Below are 15,354 nucleotides of genomic sequence, written 5' to 3' on the forward strand. Positions count from 1 at the left end.
TGAGCCAACAGATGTGGGCTGAGAGCTTCTTGTGTTGGGCATATTTTACTGTCACAACAGGGATTTATTGAGTATATTTATATTTAAAAAACTTTTAAGAATGAGCTTTTATTTTGAAAGGAAAAGTGGCAAACCACACTGTGGATTTATCAGGAATCTCACAAATGATTGTTTTTTTAAATAACAGTGATCCACGTCACATACTGACAGAAAGCACTACTAGGTTATGTATGTCTGTGATTTAAATCACAGAATAGTATACTAGACTATATATGCTTTAACAGGGAAAAGGCCCAATTCCCCACTTCCTGAAGCCAATTCAACGATTTGGTTTGGACAAAGTATTATAAAGTTGACACCAAAGAAAGTGGTGATAAAGGTTAACCAGCTCTAACCTAATAGTGCTAAAAAAAATAAAAAAAACATAATCCTCCTACTTTTACACAGGAAGCACAGACTGTTCTACCTCTGCAGCAATGATCTATGTTTAGTTCTTCAAAAAAAACTCAGTTTTCATGCACAGTGTTCAAATCGGTCTGAAAAGGTCTGATTGGAACACAGTTTTTTGAAAAAAATGTGCAAGACGAGATAAATAAACAAAAAAATCTGTGATCCTTTAGAATGAAATTGAATCACAGCAGCCTGTATTCTACTGAGACACTTGAAAAAATAAAACATTTTACATAAAGTGTTATGACTTTTTCATCTGAACTCTAAATGATGCAACTCACCTTGCATCATAGCTGAGCAGCACCACAGTGATGGTGTATGTGACCACCCTCTTCTTGTTGTAATGACTGACCCCCGTGTACTTTCCAGGGACACCAAAGAGAAGATCTAAAACAAACAAACACAAGTTTTAAAATGTTTCTAAGCACAACAAAATTAGGGCAGCATTTCAAAATAACCACATTGATTCCAAATCTAAAGATAAAAATTCGGTTTAGTGGTTAAACATGGTTTGATTTTGCAGCATTTGTGCATGTTGTCGGCTACTGCAGTAAAGGGGAGCAGTTTTACCACTCAGTGCAGAGATTTCAGCTTTAAAAGAGGCTGAAACAAAACATGAATTCCAATAAAAGGCCAAACAGACATATTTTTGATATATTTTACATGTAAGATTGTTTGCCTTTGAAGAGCGGCTCTTTGTGCCTTTGTGGACGTCGTCTTTCAGAGCACACAGCCTGACTGGATCTACAACAAGCCGCCGCTCTAAATCCCTTGAGCTGCAGTGAGACAAAGTGCTGAGCTGGCTTTGGTGTAGCTGGGGAGAAGGACTGTTTACTGTGTCAATGGGTAAAGTTATAATAATTCAATTAAATCCAAAGGAATGAAACTGCTTGTGCCAAGTCGATAAAAAAGCTTCTTAGCTGGCAGATTGAACTAATCCTCCCAGCATTTTCTTCAGGTATTGTTCAGCCTTATGCTGGATTTCAATTGAACATTGTAAAAGACGTGCAAAGAAAATAATAGATTTGATAAGAAAATGTGATTGTCTTTTAGAAACTTCTTTGAACTACATTCTCTGTGTGCTGCAGAAGGGAATAGAAAGGTCATGATGACTACATTCATGTTTTCCGACCAGCATATTCAGAGATTTCAGATGGCTCCTGTTCTTGGCCGTAGACCTTGCCTCTGGCTCGTCTTGCAGTGGGAGAGATTCCAGATTCCAGGTGGCTTGTCTGTGCTCCTGTTTTTGGCCGTAGACCTTGCCTCTGGCACGTGCCCCCCCCCCATCTGTATGAACCCATCACTTACACTATTCAAACATGTAGTTGTAGAGTTAGATAAGCTAATTCCTGGTACATCGTCTGTCTTTCCTAGGAGAGGATCCCTCCTTTATGTGGACATCCCAGAGGTTTTTTGTTTCTTTTTTCCCCAGAATCAGGTTTTTTTAGCAGATTTTCCTGACCAAGAAGGATGGTCTAAAGGCAGGGATGCCCAGTTCAGCGTCGTCTGTTTAGTTTAGCAACCAGCTATTGTTTATATTTTATGTACAGTTAACGGAATAAAACCCATTGAGACAACTGTGTCGTGATATTGGCCAATATAAATAAAACTGAATTAAATTTAATATGTCATCTACCTCGCAGGGTCGCAGAGGTGTGCAGTCCTTTGGGTTCATGTTTCTGGATTGTTTTGAAAAGGTCAGGGTCCGAGTCGAACAGCTCCCGCTGGTTCTGCCAGTAGTTGCCAGGTGAGACGAGGAGGCATCCGTGCTCTGGCAGCACGGTCTGCATCCGCCGTAACCCTGGGAACAGGTCTGTCACCTGGAGACACAGCGACTCCAAGCTGCGAACGCCAGAGCTGACAACACAAGAAAGATGAAGACTGGAGGATCTCAAAACTCAATTTCTTGTAAAGTTTTCAATTTTTGAAAATAAGTTAAAGTTATTTCCTGAATTTTCAATGACTTTGGACATTTCACTTGAAAAATGCAAACAATCAATGTTACGTCAGTAACTCGTACCACTAATCATAGAGAACAGTTGTCAAACAGAAAAGTGGAACACAACAGTGACCTTTAGATCTACAGCACAGATTTTTTCTGTCTAGTTCAAGGTCGTTTTATGAAAAACAGGTTAAAGTTTAAAGTGTTATTTTTACTTAACAAGAGACAAATGTGAAAAATCTGAAACGTAAAAATAGCTTCATCTAATAAGAAGAAATATAATTTTTTGGATTAGTTTTTTTTTTCCTTTTTTGTGTGTGTGAAAACTACAAAATCTGCTTATCTATAAGCTATGATCAATAGTTCGTATGCTTTTGAACAAGAAGCTAACAATCCCAACACTTTCCAGCCACGGACAACATAGAAAATCGGAATCAGAATTTAAAGAAATGAAAAGATTTCCAGCTTTCACTTATGACCATTTCTGACCCACTTCTTCATCCAGTATCAGCGTGTTTACCTGTCAGAGTAAACATGATTGCGAATCTCCTCCAGAAGGCTGAAGACCTGACCCAGAGGCGACCGAAACACATCCACAGGAACCAGGCTGCTGTCCCACGGAGACACCGCTGCCTTCACCAGTACCTGCTGGATGTAGGCGACCGGAGGACCTCGGTACTGAAACACAAACACAAACGTGGAAACTACTTTGCTATGAAACCGTTTCTGACAGAATTGACAAAAGCAATGGTCAGAGGACAACTTTGCATGAAATGCCACACGATTCTTCTCGTCTCCAGTCCTACCCAGTCAGGTCGCTCTCCTTGGTCCCCGTGGGGCTCATGGGAAGGGACGCTGTAGTCTCGGACCCCTGTGGTGAACTCCACAGGACCCGTCCCGGGGAGGGGAAGCCTCAATAAGGGATAGCTGCAAAAAGAGAAAGGAAACATCAGACTCAACAAGTCAAGTAAAGAAGTTTGAAGGTATGTCCATCCATCCATCTTCTTCCATTCATCCGGGACTGGGTCACAGGGGCAGCAGTCTAAGCAAAGGTGCCCAGACTTCCTTCTCCCCGGCCACTTCCTCCAGCTCCTCTAGGGGGACCCCAAGGCGTTCCCAGGCCAGCCGAGAGACATAGTCTCTCCAGCGTGTCCTGGGTCTTTCCCGGGTCCTTCGCCCAGTAGGACATGCCCAAAAAGTATGTAATGTATTCAATAAAATATGTCAAAAGATATAACTTTTTTTCATTGTACAACTGACTAATTTAATTTCAGTTCATTGAATGTTTACTTAATGAACTGTTAATGAAGGAAACACAATAGTCACTGAATTGACAACAGTAATAAATCACAACATTTACTGAAAATCAACCAATTAGGTCTCCACAACAAACCGTACATTTATCACCATCGCAATATAAGCATGGATGATATGCGTATTTCAAAAGACAGTGCAAACTGCACTGAACTGTTCTGTCTACTAAACAATCTCATGGCAGCTTGAAGTATTAAACGACTTGAAGGCCCTTAATGCTACGTTCCTAGCTCATTCTAGAGACCACTTCCAATAAAAAGTTTATGTAAATGCACATATATGCGTCACTATCCAAGTTACTTTTCAGGTTCTACGTCTAAAATGCTCCACGATTGAGCATGTAGTAAAATCTTATAAATACTTCCCAATACCACTCAAATGGCAATCATTTGTTTCATTTTCATGATGTCCCTTAAGGTGGCCGCTTAACCCCTGAAGACACCTGTGCTCCCCTTAAGATGTGACCGCTCTTCTCTACGACCCTCCACAGACCCCGCAGTAGCCGTACGGGTCAACCCCACCGTAACGGTGAATGTGACTTAGGCCAAAGAGCTTTCATAAGACTAAAGGTAAGCAAGAACCTGATCTGCTTCTTTGTTGTAAAAAGGTGTGTCTGAAAATGTGCAAATCAAAAGGAATAATTTATTTATAGACATTCTAAGGACACTTAAAAGTTCTTAAAAGCTTAACAGTCAATTTGTGTTTTTATTTCTATAACTTCTAGTCACATTTCTGCATCACCGATTCCAAATCAAAGGCTGACGGTTACAGAGTTGACCAAAGTCACAGTTATGATTCACGTTATTGCGTCACTGTTTGCGTTGTCATATTTCTCAGAACTGGAGCCTCAGGCTTTTCTCGCTGCTTTAAGTCATAACATTAGGATTGAAAAGGTTGACTCGTTCTTCTCCAGGAATGGGTGGGTCGTTATAAAACAAGCTTTTTTAAGAGGAAAAAAAAAACATTTAATGACAACTAAAATTGAACAGTTTTTAAATATATACATATGCAGTGGTATATCTGTGCGATGGAAACAGCCATTGACTGGGATCTGTCTGTAACAGTTGGGGGGGTCAGAAGCTAAAATGTTATCTGAGTGGTATTGTTTGTCATTGCCCCCCAGGAAAACTCTAAAAGGCCATTTTGTACCATTCTTCAAATGTTACTTCTTTTTAAAACAACTTAGATAGAATCATCCTCTGCCCCCGCGCTTTTTCTTTCCTCCTCTGTTCCTCCATGCTTTCCCGTGCCCCCTCCACTCCCGTTGGTTACTGTACTTCCACAAAAGATCCCTTTGTGTGAAGCCAGCCCCCCTCCTGACAGGCAGATGGTGGGACACATATCCCATTCTCACAGGGCCACTTTCTCACAGCCTCTGGCCCGGTCTTGCCATTAACAACCCTGTTGTCCAGTTCTTTTCTTCCACCCCCCCCCGGGTGATGGTCAGCTACCCATTTGTCCTGCACTCCTTCTGTAAGGTGCAGCACAGAGTAGGTACATGTGTCAGTTTCATGCTGGAGGGGATTGCTTTACGATGCCTTCACAGATGAAGCTCGGTGTCTGACCTCTGTTCTCTCTTTGGACCATTGATTTGGTAAGAGCAGACACTGCATGTGCACGTGATGAGTGAGTGTGGGCGTCGTGTCGTTTGCCAGACCTCTTACATGTGTGCACATGGCCTTCTCAAAAAGGCTGGATTCAGTCTTTATGACAAAAATGTATTTCTGCTGTGTTTCAATAAAGATTGGCTTTTCAAATCCACTGAAAAAAGGCTTTTAGAAGACAAAAAACCCAAGAGAAAATGTCAAACTACTTATCTAATATGGATTTTGTCTTGAAAATAAAAGCCTTAACAGCATGGCTTTGAATTTTACAGTAAAGGAAGTGCTTGGAACTGGACCAAAGGAGCAAATCACAAGAGAACAATTAAAACTGTAGCCAGCAGAACATTTTCTTGAATCCATCAGGTAGCATAAAACTACAAGATAGTCAATAGAGATTCCTACCAGCAGGTGAGGATGCTGGCAGAGGTGAAGAGGATTATGGGTACCGGGTAAGAGGCACACAGCAACCCATGGCGGTAAAAGGCTGCCGAGATCTTTGCTCTGAGCTGCTCGCGCAGCGTCATCTTTGTGGGCGTGGTCAACTCCCGGCCATTTGAAAGCACTGGGCGGCCGAGGACGTTGCGCTGCGTGGCATCCAGGGACCTAAAGGAGAAAGAAAATCTGGATGAGTTCCTCCTTTGCCTAAAATGCTGTATAGACTTTAATATGTTCACTGTAAATACTATAAAAGTTAATGTATTATTTTTAATGAATTATGATGGGAAAATTGTAGTCTGGTATTTTGAGAGATCTAAACACTTTAACTTTGTTATTCTTGAGTTGTGTGACTCTTCTTTGTTAAAAAATGTAGAGATTTCATTGTTTTTTTTATTGCAATGGACAATCAGTGTAAAAGAAGAGTGCTGATCTTTAGACTGGGAACATTTTGAATCAATTTTTGTTCAGTCCTATAAAAATCGATCACAACCTGGACTCATATCCTCAAAATCAGATCTCTGAAGACCGGTATATGTGGATTATATCACCAAATGGATTTTAGGAGCTACTCTGCTCTCTTAAAGACCACACTGCACATGAGTAACATATCTTAAAAAGGTTACAAAAACTGCACGAAAAATTGAAATTTAAATTATTAAAAAAATAATTTTAACTGAAAATTATTACAAATATCATAAAAATACATTATTTTATGTCCAATATACATAAATCTGAAAACAGTTGCTTAAACAACTAAAAACGTCCACCATAAAAATGACAAAAAGAGCTGGAAATTCACTCTGCTTTTATATTATTTATCAATATAATGTAATCATTACCATAAACCTCTATTTCCAAAGGGAAAAATAAAATAAAGAAATATAGTCATAGAAAAAAAAATTTAAGCAAAAAAAATACGAATTTTAATGATGGAAGTGATGTTACAGCACCATTACAATGGTAATACCTGTTAAATACTTAATTTTATTAGATTTCTGGTCTTTTGCTCCCAAAGCATAAGACATTTACAGCTGGGAGTCAGACGCCTTTCAATCAATATCTTTCTCTCTGATCAGGGGAAATCTCGCCGGGCAGATAAAACCTTGGATTCTGCCACAAACATAAACTGCATTAGAATCTGCTGCAACGGGCCTGATAGTCTCTCCCTCCACTGAGTGTTTTTCTTCTTCAGTGCAGCTCCGGCGGTGGTCACATGTGAAACAGCGCTGAGACACACAGCTCATTCAGCAGCCAGAAAGGTGTGGGCACATTCCTCACTGTGCAAAACACCCAACGCACACTGATCATGACTACATGTCCCACTCCTTAGCGGCTCCTTTGTTCCTCCAGAAAATCTGAACCCAGTGACTCAAGTTAGTCAAAGCTATTTTTACATTAAAATATATCAAACTAAATTTTAAAAATATAAAAACAAATACATCACGTCCCTACCTTGGATTACATTTATAAGCTAGATATTAACATTAGAACTGAAAATCACAAAACAAAAAAAACAAACTCTCAAGCTAACTAATAATATTGTCAAGTATTTCATCATAAACAAAAGCATTTAACGTTAAATAGGTTAGTTAGGATTATATTTATTTAAAAGACGCTGCTGCAACATCACTATTTATTTAAGAGTCTAAATGAAATTAGTAATAAATGACAGTCATTAAAACATTTTTAAGTTTTAGAAATATAAATGAACAATTGTTTAAGTAAAAATAATAGAAAACTTTCCACCTGGTCAAGAAATGACAAATAGATATAAAAACTCTGGAAACTCTTGGGAAATTGTTTAAAAGATCAGAAACATATTTATTTTAAGTACCAAAAAGATGGAGAAATAGAATAGCTTTTAGCAGATGCAGTCCACTAGAACTCTAAAGTCTGAAGTAAGATTTTGCCTCTTTGCTCTCTCATCAAACTCCTGCTGACTTTCAAGTGGCTCAATCTCAGCTCTTGTAACCCTGTTTACTCAGCATACACGCTCACTGCTGGGTTTTCTGTGTTTGTTCTAATATTTAACTAGTCTTTTCTTACACAAACAGTACTGTAGCCAAATGAGTGCTGGCTTTTATTTCTTTGACTTCCACACAAATCTGCAGATTCAAAGGTAAAAATTGTAAACTTCACCACAACAACTCATCAAGCAGTGTGTCAGTAATATTCCATCTTTACTGTGAGACCGTACCTGCTAATGAGAGACCAGTTTCTCTCTCTGGATCGCACCTGTTTGTGTCCCCTGAAAGAGGCAGCACTGGGCTTTTTCAGTCTAATCTGAGCCTTCTGGTTGACACAGAGCTCCCTTCTTGGTTCAGGCGCAGAGTACAACTGCTCGGCTTTTGCCCCCGGGAGCGATGGAAACATTCCCGGGGAGGAAAGTTTCCTCTGGAGTCTCTTGATCTGCTGTTATAAATACTCTACAGTAAACACAGCAACGTTGCAGAAAGCTTGCACAATGGCTTCTGCAAGGAAGCTTTTGAAGTTAGAGCCCTTCTGTTCTGTTGCTGAGGAAGTGAGGTCTGTAAGCCAGGTCCTGGTCCTAAGCATTCATTCAAAGCTCCCGGTGAAGGCCTCCATCCCCCAGCTGTCAATCCAGTTCACTGAGTGCTACAAGGTAACCTGGGTGCAACTGCAAGGTCTGAATTGGGAAGGGCTAAGCAGCGACTCCGTCAGTCAACTAATCCGGGATTGAGCTGATCGGAAACTCAACAAGAGGGACGCTGGCCCTGTGGCCACCTCCCAGAGCCTTCCTCCTCCTCTGCTAACTGCCATTCAAAGAAAGACATTCACATCTCCAAACCACAGACGGCCTGAAAGAGGCTTTAAGAGGACAAACTTTGCAACCAGAGTGGAAAATGAGCTTCAGCCAGCAAGTCAAGTGCTGGTAAGCAGCAGTTTCAGGATGGCGAGTCTGTGTTCTCCTTGAGACATTTTGGCAGGTAACCAGTGATTGATTAGAAAGCCTTTTCTGATACAATGAATGAGGCTGCAAATGCTGGAACTGCTAAACGGAACATTTTCCTCAAAAACAACAGTCCCTTTTCCAGTCCATGAGTTTGCAAAGGAAAGACGTGAAGGCAGATGCAAAAACACACCAGTTACTCAGAAAAATAAATGCTTTCATAAAATGGAAAAACCAAACCTTCTCTACTTTCAAACAAAATTAAAAACATCCAGATTACTTCACCGGGTTGTGAGCAAGGTTAGAAGCAGACAAAAACAACTTACCTTTGTTCAACACCTTTTAAAATACCAGTATTGAAAACATTCCCAAACTTTACGTGTTCCAGACACATATTGAGTCTTTATTCCCAGCAGAACATTCCCTACTCTGCCAACAGCTATGTCCAGCAGCATTCCTAAGAGCTTTAGGCTGCATCCACTCAGTGAGACATAATTGGATCAAAATTTGGTGACATAACTACATCATGTTGAGGCATAAACGCCTTATCGAGGAACATTGCTCCTGTTGTAAATGCAGAAACAAGAGTGGCGTGTGTGACACAACACAGCCATTTATAAGCACACAGCACACGAGGAGAAGGCTCTGCCAATGAGTAACTAGAATGTAATAACTAATGATGTGTTGCAGGCAATCTAGATCCCACATTCCTGACACCATATTAAAATGGCATAGTGGTTATTACCCCTCAAGACTGTTTAAAGTTAAAACTACATGCAGTTATATTCACAAGCAAACGTTTGGATAAAAGAAAATTAGTTTCTCAAGGAAATGAGCACGTGAAGATGGAAGGAATGATGCAATGATGTTGCAACATCACCTGCAAGAACAAGACATTAACTTATCTAAACTAAACCATTAGTAATTAACGTAAAACTAAGACATTTAAGATTTTTTTTAAATAAAAAAAAAGATACAAGAGACCTAAGAATTGAGGAGGAGACAATGTGAAACTGAGTCGACTATATGATTTTAATAATAACCAGCTTCCTCAAGCCAGTCATCAAAAATTAATAATATTGTGTAACCCTATTAGCTAATCAAATTAGGCATACCAATTCCTAACAACGATCTAAACGATTAATATTATTGAAAACTCGGATCGAACGATGGAGAAGCCACAAACATGAAGAGAAATGAGCACAACAAACAAACAAATTGTTAGCTAGCTTTCGTCACCTGTCCGGGGGTCTACTTGGGTTGGTCGATAGCATAAAAAAAACAATATTCAAAAACAAAACAAGACCATTTGCATGGGTTTATACAACGACCAATATGCGAACAATGTTCCACCCGAGTTTTTCTTTGTTTTGAGAACCTGACATCAACTTCTTCTAGCATTAAGCTACAAGCTAACATGCTAATTGATAGGTTTGCTAGCTTCCTTCACCGTAAGCGCATATTCTAGTAAATAAGACCTCAAAAAATATTTTTTAAAGCGAAATATTATTTTTAAAATTAACCACAACTACATGGGTTCTTATCTAAAGCCAGAAAAATACAATTAAAATTGATTTGAGGTGCTGACGTTAGCTTACTTCGAGTTAGCATGACTTTTAAATTTCACAGTGGGATGTTTGGGATATGTGTTAGTACAAAACAAAAACACGAAAATTGCAACCTAATCCCCACTACGACAAAATACTGTATTTTTATAAACAGAATAAATAAATAAACTCTCCATGCCTGCTACTATGCCAATGAAGCTAATGCTAATTTATTTGTAGGTTTATTCCTTAAACTTGCCTGGAAGAGCTCGGTCCTTGTAGGTTAACAGAAACTGGATTATTTCCTTATTCTGGAAGTTGGCTTCAGGTAAACTCCCCGTTTCTAGGTGATGACATGCGGGAGAACCGCGTCAAAACTAGTTGTCAAATCACAGGGAGACCTCTCCCCTTCGACCTCTCACCCTCAGCGCTGAAGCGCTGGAGCACAGCGGCCTCTAGTGGACGGCAATGATAACAAGTAGGTGACAATCTTTTTTATTGTACACCTTTTTTTTAATTCAAGAGTATTTTATTTGCTTATCTGTGTCAATGGTCAACATGGAAATCTGAACATGAAGTTTGACAATAATGTTAAGGCTGGAGGTAATTCAAACATTTTTAATCAAACCATCGACTGACAAGATTAGGTGCCAACATCCCATCAGAAAACATAACACCTGTTTGGTCAGCTTTAGCAGGTAACACAAATTGAGATCCTGAAAAGTGAATCTAGAGAACCGCACTGGATGTCCCACGAGCAAAGAACGAGACTCCTTTGTCATGGACCTTGAACTGGAAGACTTTCTTCGGTGTATGCTGCCCATCGCTTTGCCTCTTTTTCCAGCACAACTCCACCTGGAGAACAAGAAATTTGTGTATTTTTTAGTACCAAATGGTTCCATAAACTCATGAATAAAAAAAAACTACAATCTGATGGGTTTTTTTTTTTTGCAACAACCTTTTCATTTATTAATCAAGCACTTTTTTATTTTTATTTTTAAGCACAGTTGCCAAAGTGCTTATCTTTTTATCTGCTCTGCCATTTCTCTAGAACGAGGTCATAAGGGGAACAGTGAGATCCAATGAAACATTGAGACATATCCAGGCAACCAGAGAGAAATGACCCTCCACACAAAACTATGCTAGTGTTCTTTTGGAAAACATTTAAAATGTTTTCAATACTCAGATTTGAATTGTTTTACTGTAAAGCAACAACTAATCCAGACAGTAATAATCCTAAATATTTAAAATCCTTGTTTTGCTTTTAAGAAAAATGTTCAAATGTAATCTAAAATTTTGAAGAATATAAATTGACTATACATTGTTGGGGCAACAAGGCACAAGGCCCAGAGACTAAATTTTGTGATTTACCAATTCTGAACACAAAAAATAAATAAAATGGGTTAATATATCTAAACTTAAGCAAGTTTTTTTATATTTTACAACTTACATCTTGTTTTCGGGTAAAACAATGAGAGAACTAGGTAATTACAGGTACAAATATTAAGGGTTTTGGTCTTTTTAGATAATATATTTTCTCTATCTGTGCCTTAAACACCATCAAATTGTCACAGAACATTATAACTTTGACAATTTTTTATATATTTTTTTAATAATTGATCAATTTATGCTTATTTGTGGCTAGGACCGTTTATTACTCTGTACAAAAGGCTAAACATATTTTCCCACAATGTGATGAGTGGGACTCAGGTCTACAGCAACGAATGGCGCCCATGTCAGCACGCTTCCTCAATGTCTTTTGTCTTTTGTCCCTCGTGCAATAAGACAGTACAACTCCCTGACTGAACAGCACAAGAGGATTTTAGTGAATTTTTAATCTGAATGTTTTATGGATTTTATTGTAATATGTTAAATTTTAAGTGTTTTTAGGGTTTTATGTCTGTGAGTGTAAAAGCAGCTGGCCGCTTTTAAATTTCCTTCGGGATTAATAAAGCTTTTCTTCTTCTTCTTCTTCTTCTTTAGGGAACCACATTTTCCTTGTACTATTCATAAAGCTGTGAAATTGATCAAAAGAAATAAGAAAAATGCAGTTGACTCACAAATGTCTGGTAAGTCCATAGTACCCTTTTCAGAATCGAAATCAATCTATGAGCTATCCCAGAATGCACTGTGACGCATAGATTTACTGTAAATTTTCCACAGTGGAAACTAAGTTCTTCAATGGAAAAGTTAAAATGCGCAAACGACATGCGCAGTGCGGTACCTAAGTGATTGAAAAGGCTCAGAGACACACCTGACCATGAATGTCCCTGCAGTAGCCTGTCGGCAGACCCTGAACATGAAGAGTGAGGCAGCTCTGGTGGGTCAGGCCCCTCATCAGCTGCTGTGAACCTTCATCATCCTCCTCTGCTTCCCCGTCACAGCGCACCAGCATCACCACGTTGCCCTGTAGTCAAAAGACATCACCTGTGAGCGGTGAATCTGGCTGTGACAACCTCATCACGTCATTGGATGAAATGCAAACCTGCAGCTGTGAGCAGACTGTGGCCCTGCAATAGTGGCTGAAGTCCAACACCGCTCCGACGCGGACTCCCAGACTCAGCAGCACGCTGACATCGTCCACCAGCAACACAGGAGGCCCCCACTGCTCTTCCGCCCCCCCACCCCCGTTGGATTCAACCACACTGGACTGAACGAACTCGTACAGGCTGCGCAGGCCTGCAGCCGGGTCCCTGAGGGAGAGACAGGAGTGATGACAGCGCCTCCTCATATCTGGTTTTGCAAACACGTTTCGGGGCACAGACAACATTTCTTCACTTTAATAACATTCCCCTGTTTTTAAATCTTATGAAACATCCAGAGGGAGCAGGGGCCGGTTCAAACAGACGTCCTGTGGGAGGGAGTTTTATCAAGTCATCACCATAGCAATATTGTTTTGGGTCTGGGAATACAGCATTTACCCTCATCAGTACACCAGCATTGACTTCAGTTTTAATCATCACTGTCAGAAACCACTTAAAATACAAAATGAATAAAATCACAAAAATGTTATAACTTAACTCCAGTGAAAATTTTGTTTTTAGGATGTTCTCGTGGCATTTTTCTGATGATGGGGAACCATTATTACAAAAATTAAGCTTAAATTGCATTACTGAGTATTTCCTTCTTAAAGTCATTAAGAATCAGGCGAAATTGCGTTTATTTTTGGATACATAGAAAATATGCAGGGTGGACTACAAGCTCCCAGCTTTACTCCATTCTGATGCATCCACTTGCTAGTAAATAGATCCCCGTGTGTCTTTGTATTCTTCGTCTGAGCTAGAATCTTGATCAAAACTGAACCACTGAAAGCTCCAGTAATGCTCATTATTTTTGTTGCACGGATAATGTTAGTTTGGGGTTGTGAGGAGCTGTGAGCTAGCGGGAGAGAGTGTAAATAAAGGGAAATAAGTGCAGGCTTGCTCTGTGCCAAAGGTCTCGCCCATAACTCAGAGTTGAATTTCTAATGAGCTACTGCAGAAAATATGTCTCAATACCTGCAAACTGCGAGAGTTGAAAGAGTAAATATTGAGGGGGGGAAATCAGGATTACAGAACTAATATAAATGTATTATTCAGTAACAGATTAACAATAAAATCTGAACTGCAGAACATAATTTTGAGCATTGCTGTACCTGAGGAAACTCATGGCCTGATTCTCTGCATTTTCCTCTTGAGGAATCAAAACAGACAGCGACTCCTTCAAACCCTCCAGAAATGTCAGCTGTCCCTTTTCCTTTGCTTGGGTTAAACTGACGCCCTTAAATGACACGGAGAAGAAACACAGTTAGAGATGCCAAAGTGAACATCAAGATGCAGCTAACTGCAGTGAATCTCAATGTTGGTTATCATTAAAGACATCCAAAACACAGTGAAAGTCAGCAGGATTTGTGGATGTGACTCACCAGTCTCTGACTGACTGCATTGTAGTGGCTGAATGACTGGACCAGAGCCACAAAACACACTTTACATCGCGCTGAAACAAACACATGAGTAATAAATGTGACCTGTTTACATGTGTGTGGTCATACATGTAAATCCTGACAGGTTTAAGACCACCTCACCTTTTAGATAAAAAGAAAGAAAGTGATGGATGAGGAAAGAGGCATCACTCTGTCTGTCAGACAGCAGAATAAATTCTCCCTGTCGATCAACACATTATACATTTAAAGATCTTTAAAAACATTTATTTTCTCAAAAATAGTTGAGACTTATAAAAACTGAAGTTAGCAAGTAAACTCGTGTTTTTTATGGACAAACAGAGATGAAATGTTGAATTCTTACCGGTGTGAAGCTCTCCGGAGAGGCGTTCAGGATGCCGTTGAGCTCTGTAAACATTGCTAACCGGACAAGTCGAGCTAGTTATCAACTAGAAAAGCAAAAACTCTAGTATAGGGCCTCACTAATACAGCAACATATTGAAATAAATCTAACATTTGTACTGAAAATCTGTCAATTATAAAGAAAATCTACATGGAACTTCATTTTACAGCTTTCCTCCATGCTCATGCCGTGAATGAGTTTACCAAAGATCCATTTAGAAGAACAGGAGGTATTGCTTTGCCTCTTTTTCCGGTGTCCGAAAAAAGCTTGTGTCTCTTTCATGTACTGTCTGGCAAAAGAGTTAAAACGTTAAATATATAAGAATATGGATTTCTATGGACCATTTAATGTCAAATAACCCATATTTTATTTGATTCATGAATTTCGGTTAAAATAAACGGCTTGGTAGTGATTTGGTAGATCTTTGTTGAAAAAAAAAAGTTTTATGCAGCGCGAAAAAAATGTGCGCATTTAAGTTTTGAGTTAAAAAATAACCAGCTAAATTTTTACATCAAAAAAGTATTGCGTACACTCCCAAATGTTGCCACTCTGCTAAATTTTGAAATGTTGTTTTGTGTAGTGGGTGTAGCAATTCATCACACACGATCTTTGTCAGTTCTCATTTTCTTCGACGTTTTCTGAGGTTTAGCTTGGCAGCAGCGCCATCTCCTGGTAATGCTTAGTTCATTCAACACCACAACATTTGCAGAATGAAATGACAAACTTTGTTTTCACCAATTATTTTCATGCTGTCACATTTCTATCACTGTATGAATGTTTAATTATTTTTCACACAACGTTTTAAAGATTTTGAGTTTTTTTTTTT

The 15,354-nt window shown here is 39.3% G+C and overlaps 2 protein-coding genes and 1 long non-coding RNA gene across 5 annotated transcripts in view; 1 reads left to right on the forward strand and 2 right to left on the reverse strand.

Moving 5' to 3' along the window:
* Positions 1-10,599, reverse strand: part of LOC112136617 (SREBF chaperone) — a 32,910-nt gene extending 22,311 nt beyond the window's left edge. Inside the window, exons 1-6 of one of the 3 annotated variants that reach the window (XM_024258439.2) lie at positions 10,466-10,599; positions 5,713-5,913; positions 3,199-3,319; positions 2,913-3,070; positions 2,087-2,307; positions 732-837 (exon numbers count right to left, since the gene is read on the reverse strand). In XM_024258439.2, the coding sequence (XP_024114207.1) occupies positions 732-837; positions 2,087-2,307; positions 2,913-3,070; positions 3,199-3,319; positions 5,713-5,834 (728 nt within the window). In that variant the 5' untranslated portion in view covers positions 5,835-5,913; positions 10,466-10,599. Of the gene's footprint in view, positions 1-731; positions 838-2,086; positions 2,308-2,912; positions 3,071-3,198; positions 3,320-5,712; positions 5,914-7,945; positions 8,543-8,985; positions 9,204-10,465 lie in introns of those variants that run through there. The other 2 variants (XM_024258438.2, XM_024258437.2) reach the window with 2 other exon arrangements.
* On the forward strand, positions 10,554-12,508 carry LOC112136653. The gene is made up of 3 exons (XR_002917388.1): positions 10,554-10,684; positions 12,190-12,275; positions 12,370-12,508. It is a non-coding gene; the product is annotated as an uncharacterized LOC112136653 (long non-coding RNA).
* elp6 (elongator acetyltransferase complex subunit 6) lies at positions 10,810-14,789 on the reverse strand. The gene is made up of 7 exons (XM_024258491.2): positions 14,490-14,789; positions 14,270-14,348; positions 14,111-14,181; positions 13,841-13,965; positions 12,692-12,899; positions 12,461-12,613; positions 10,810-11,061 (listed from the first exon to the last, which is right to left on the reverse strand). The coding sequence occupies exons 1-7, from the start codon at positions 14,541-14,543 to the stop codon at positions 10,936-10,938; spliced, it is 816 nt and encodes a 271-aa protein (XP_024114259.1). The 5' UTR covers positions 14,544-14,789; the 3' UTR covers positions 10,810-10,935.
* Positions 14,790-15,354: the final 565 nt, after the last annotated feature.

This window comes from Oryzias melastigma, linkage group LG16 (genome assembly GCF_002922805.2).
Source record: "Oryzias melastigma strain HK-1 linkage group LG16, ASM292280v2, whole genome shotgun sequence".
Lineage (NCBI taxonomy): Eukaryota > Metazoa > Chordata > Actinopteri > Beloniformes > Adrianichthyidae > Oryzias > Oryzias melastigma.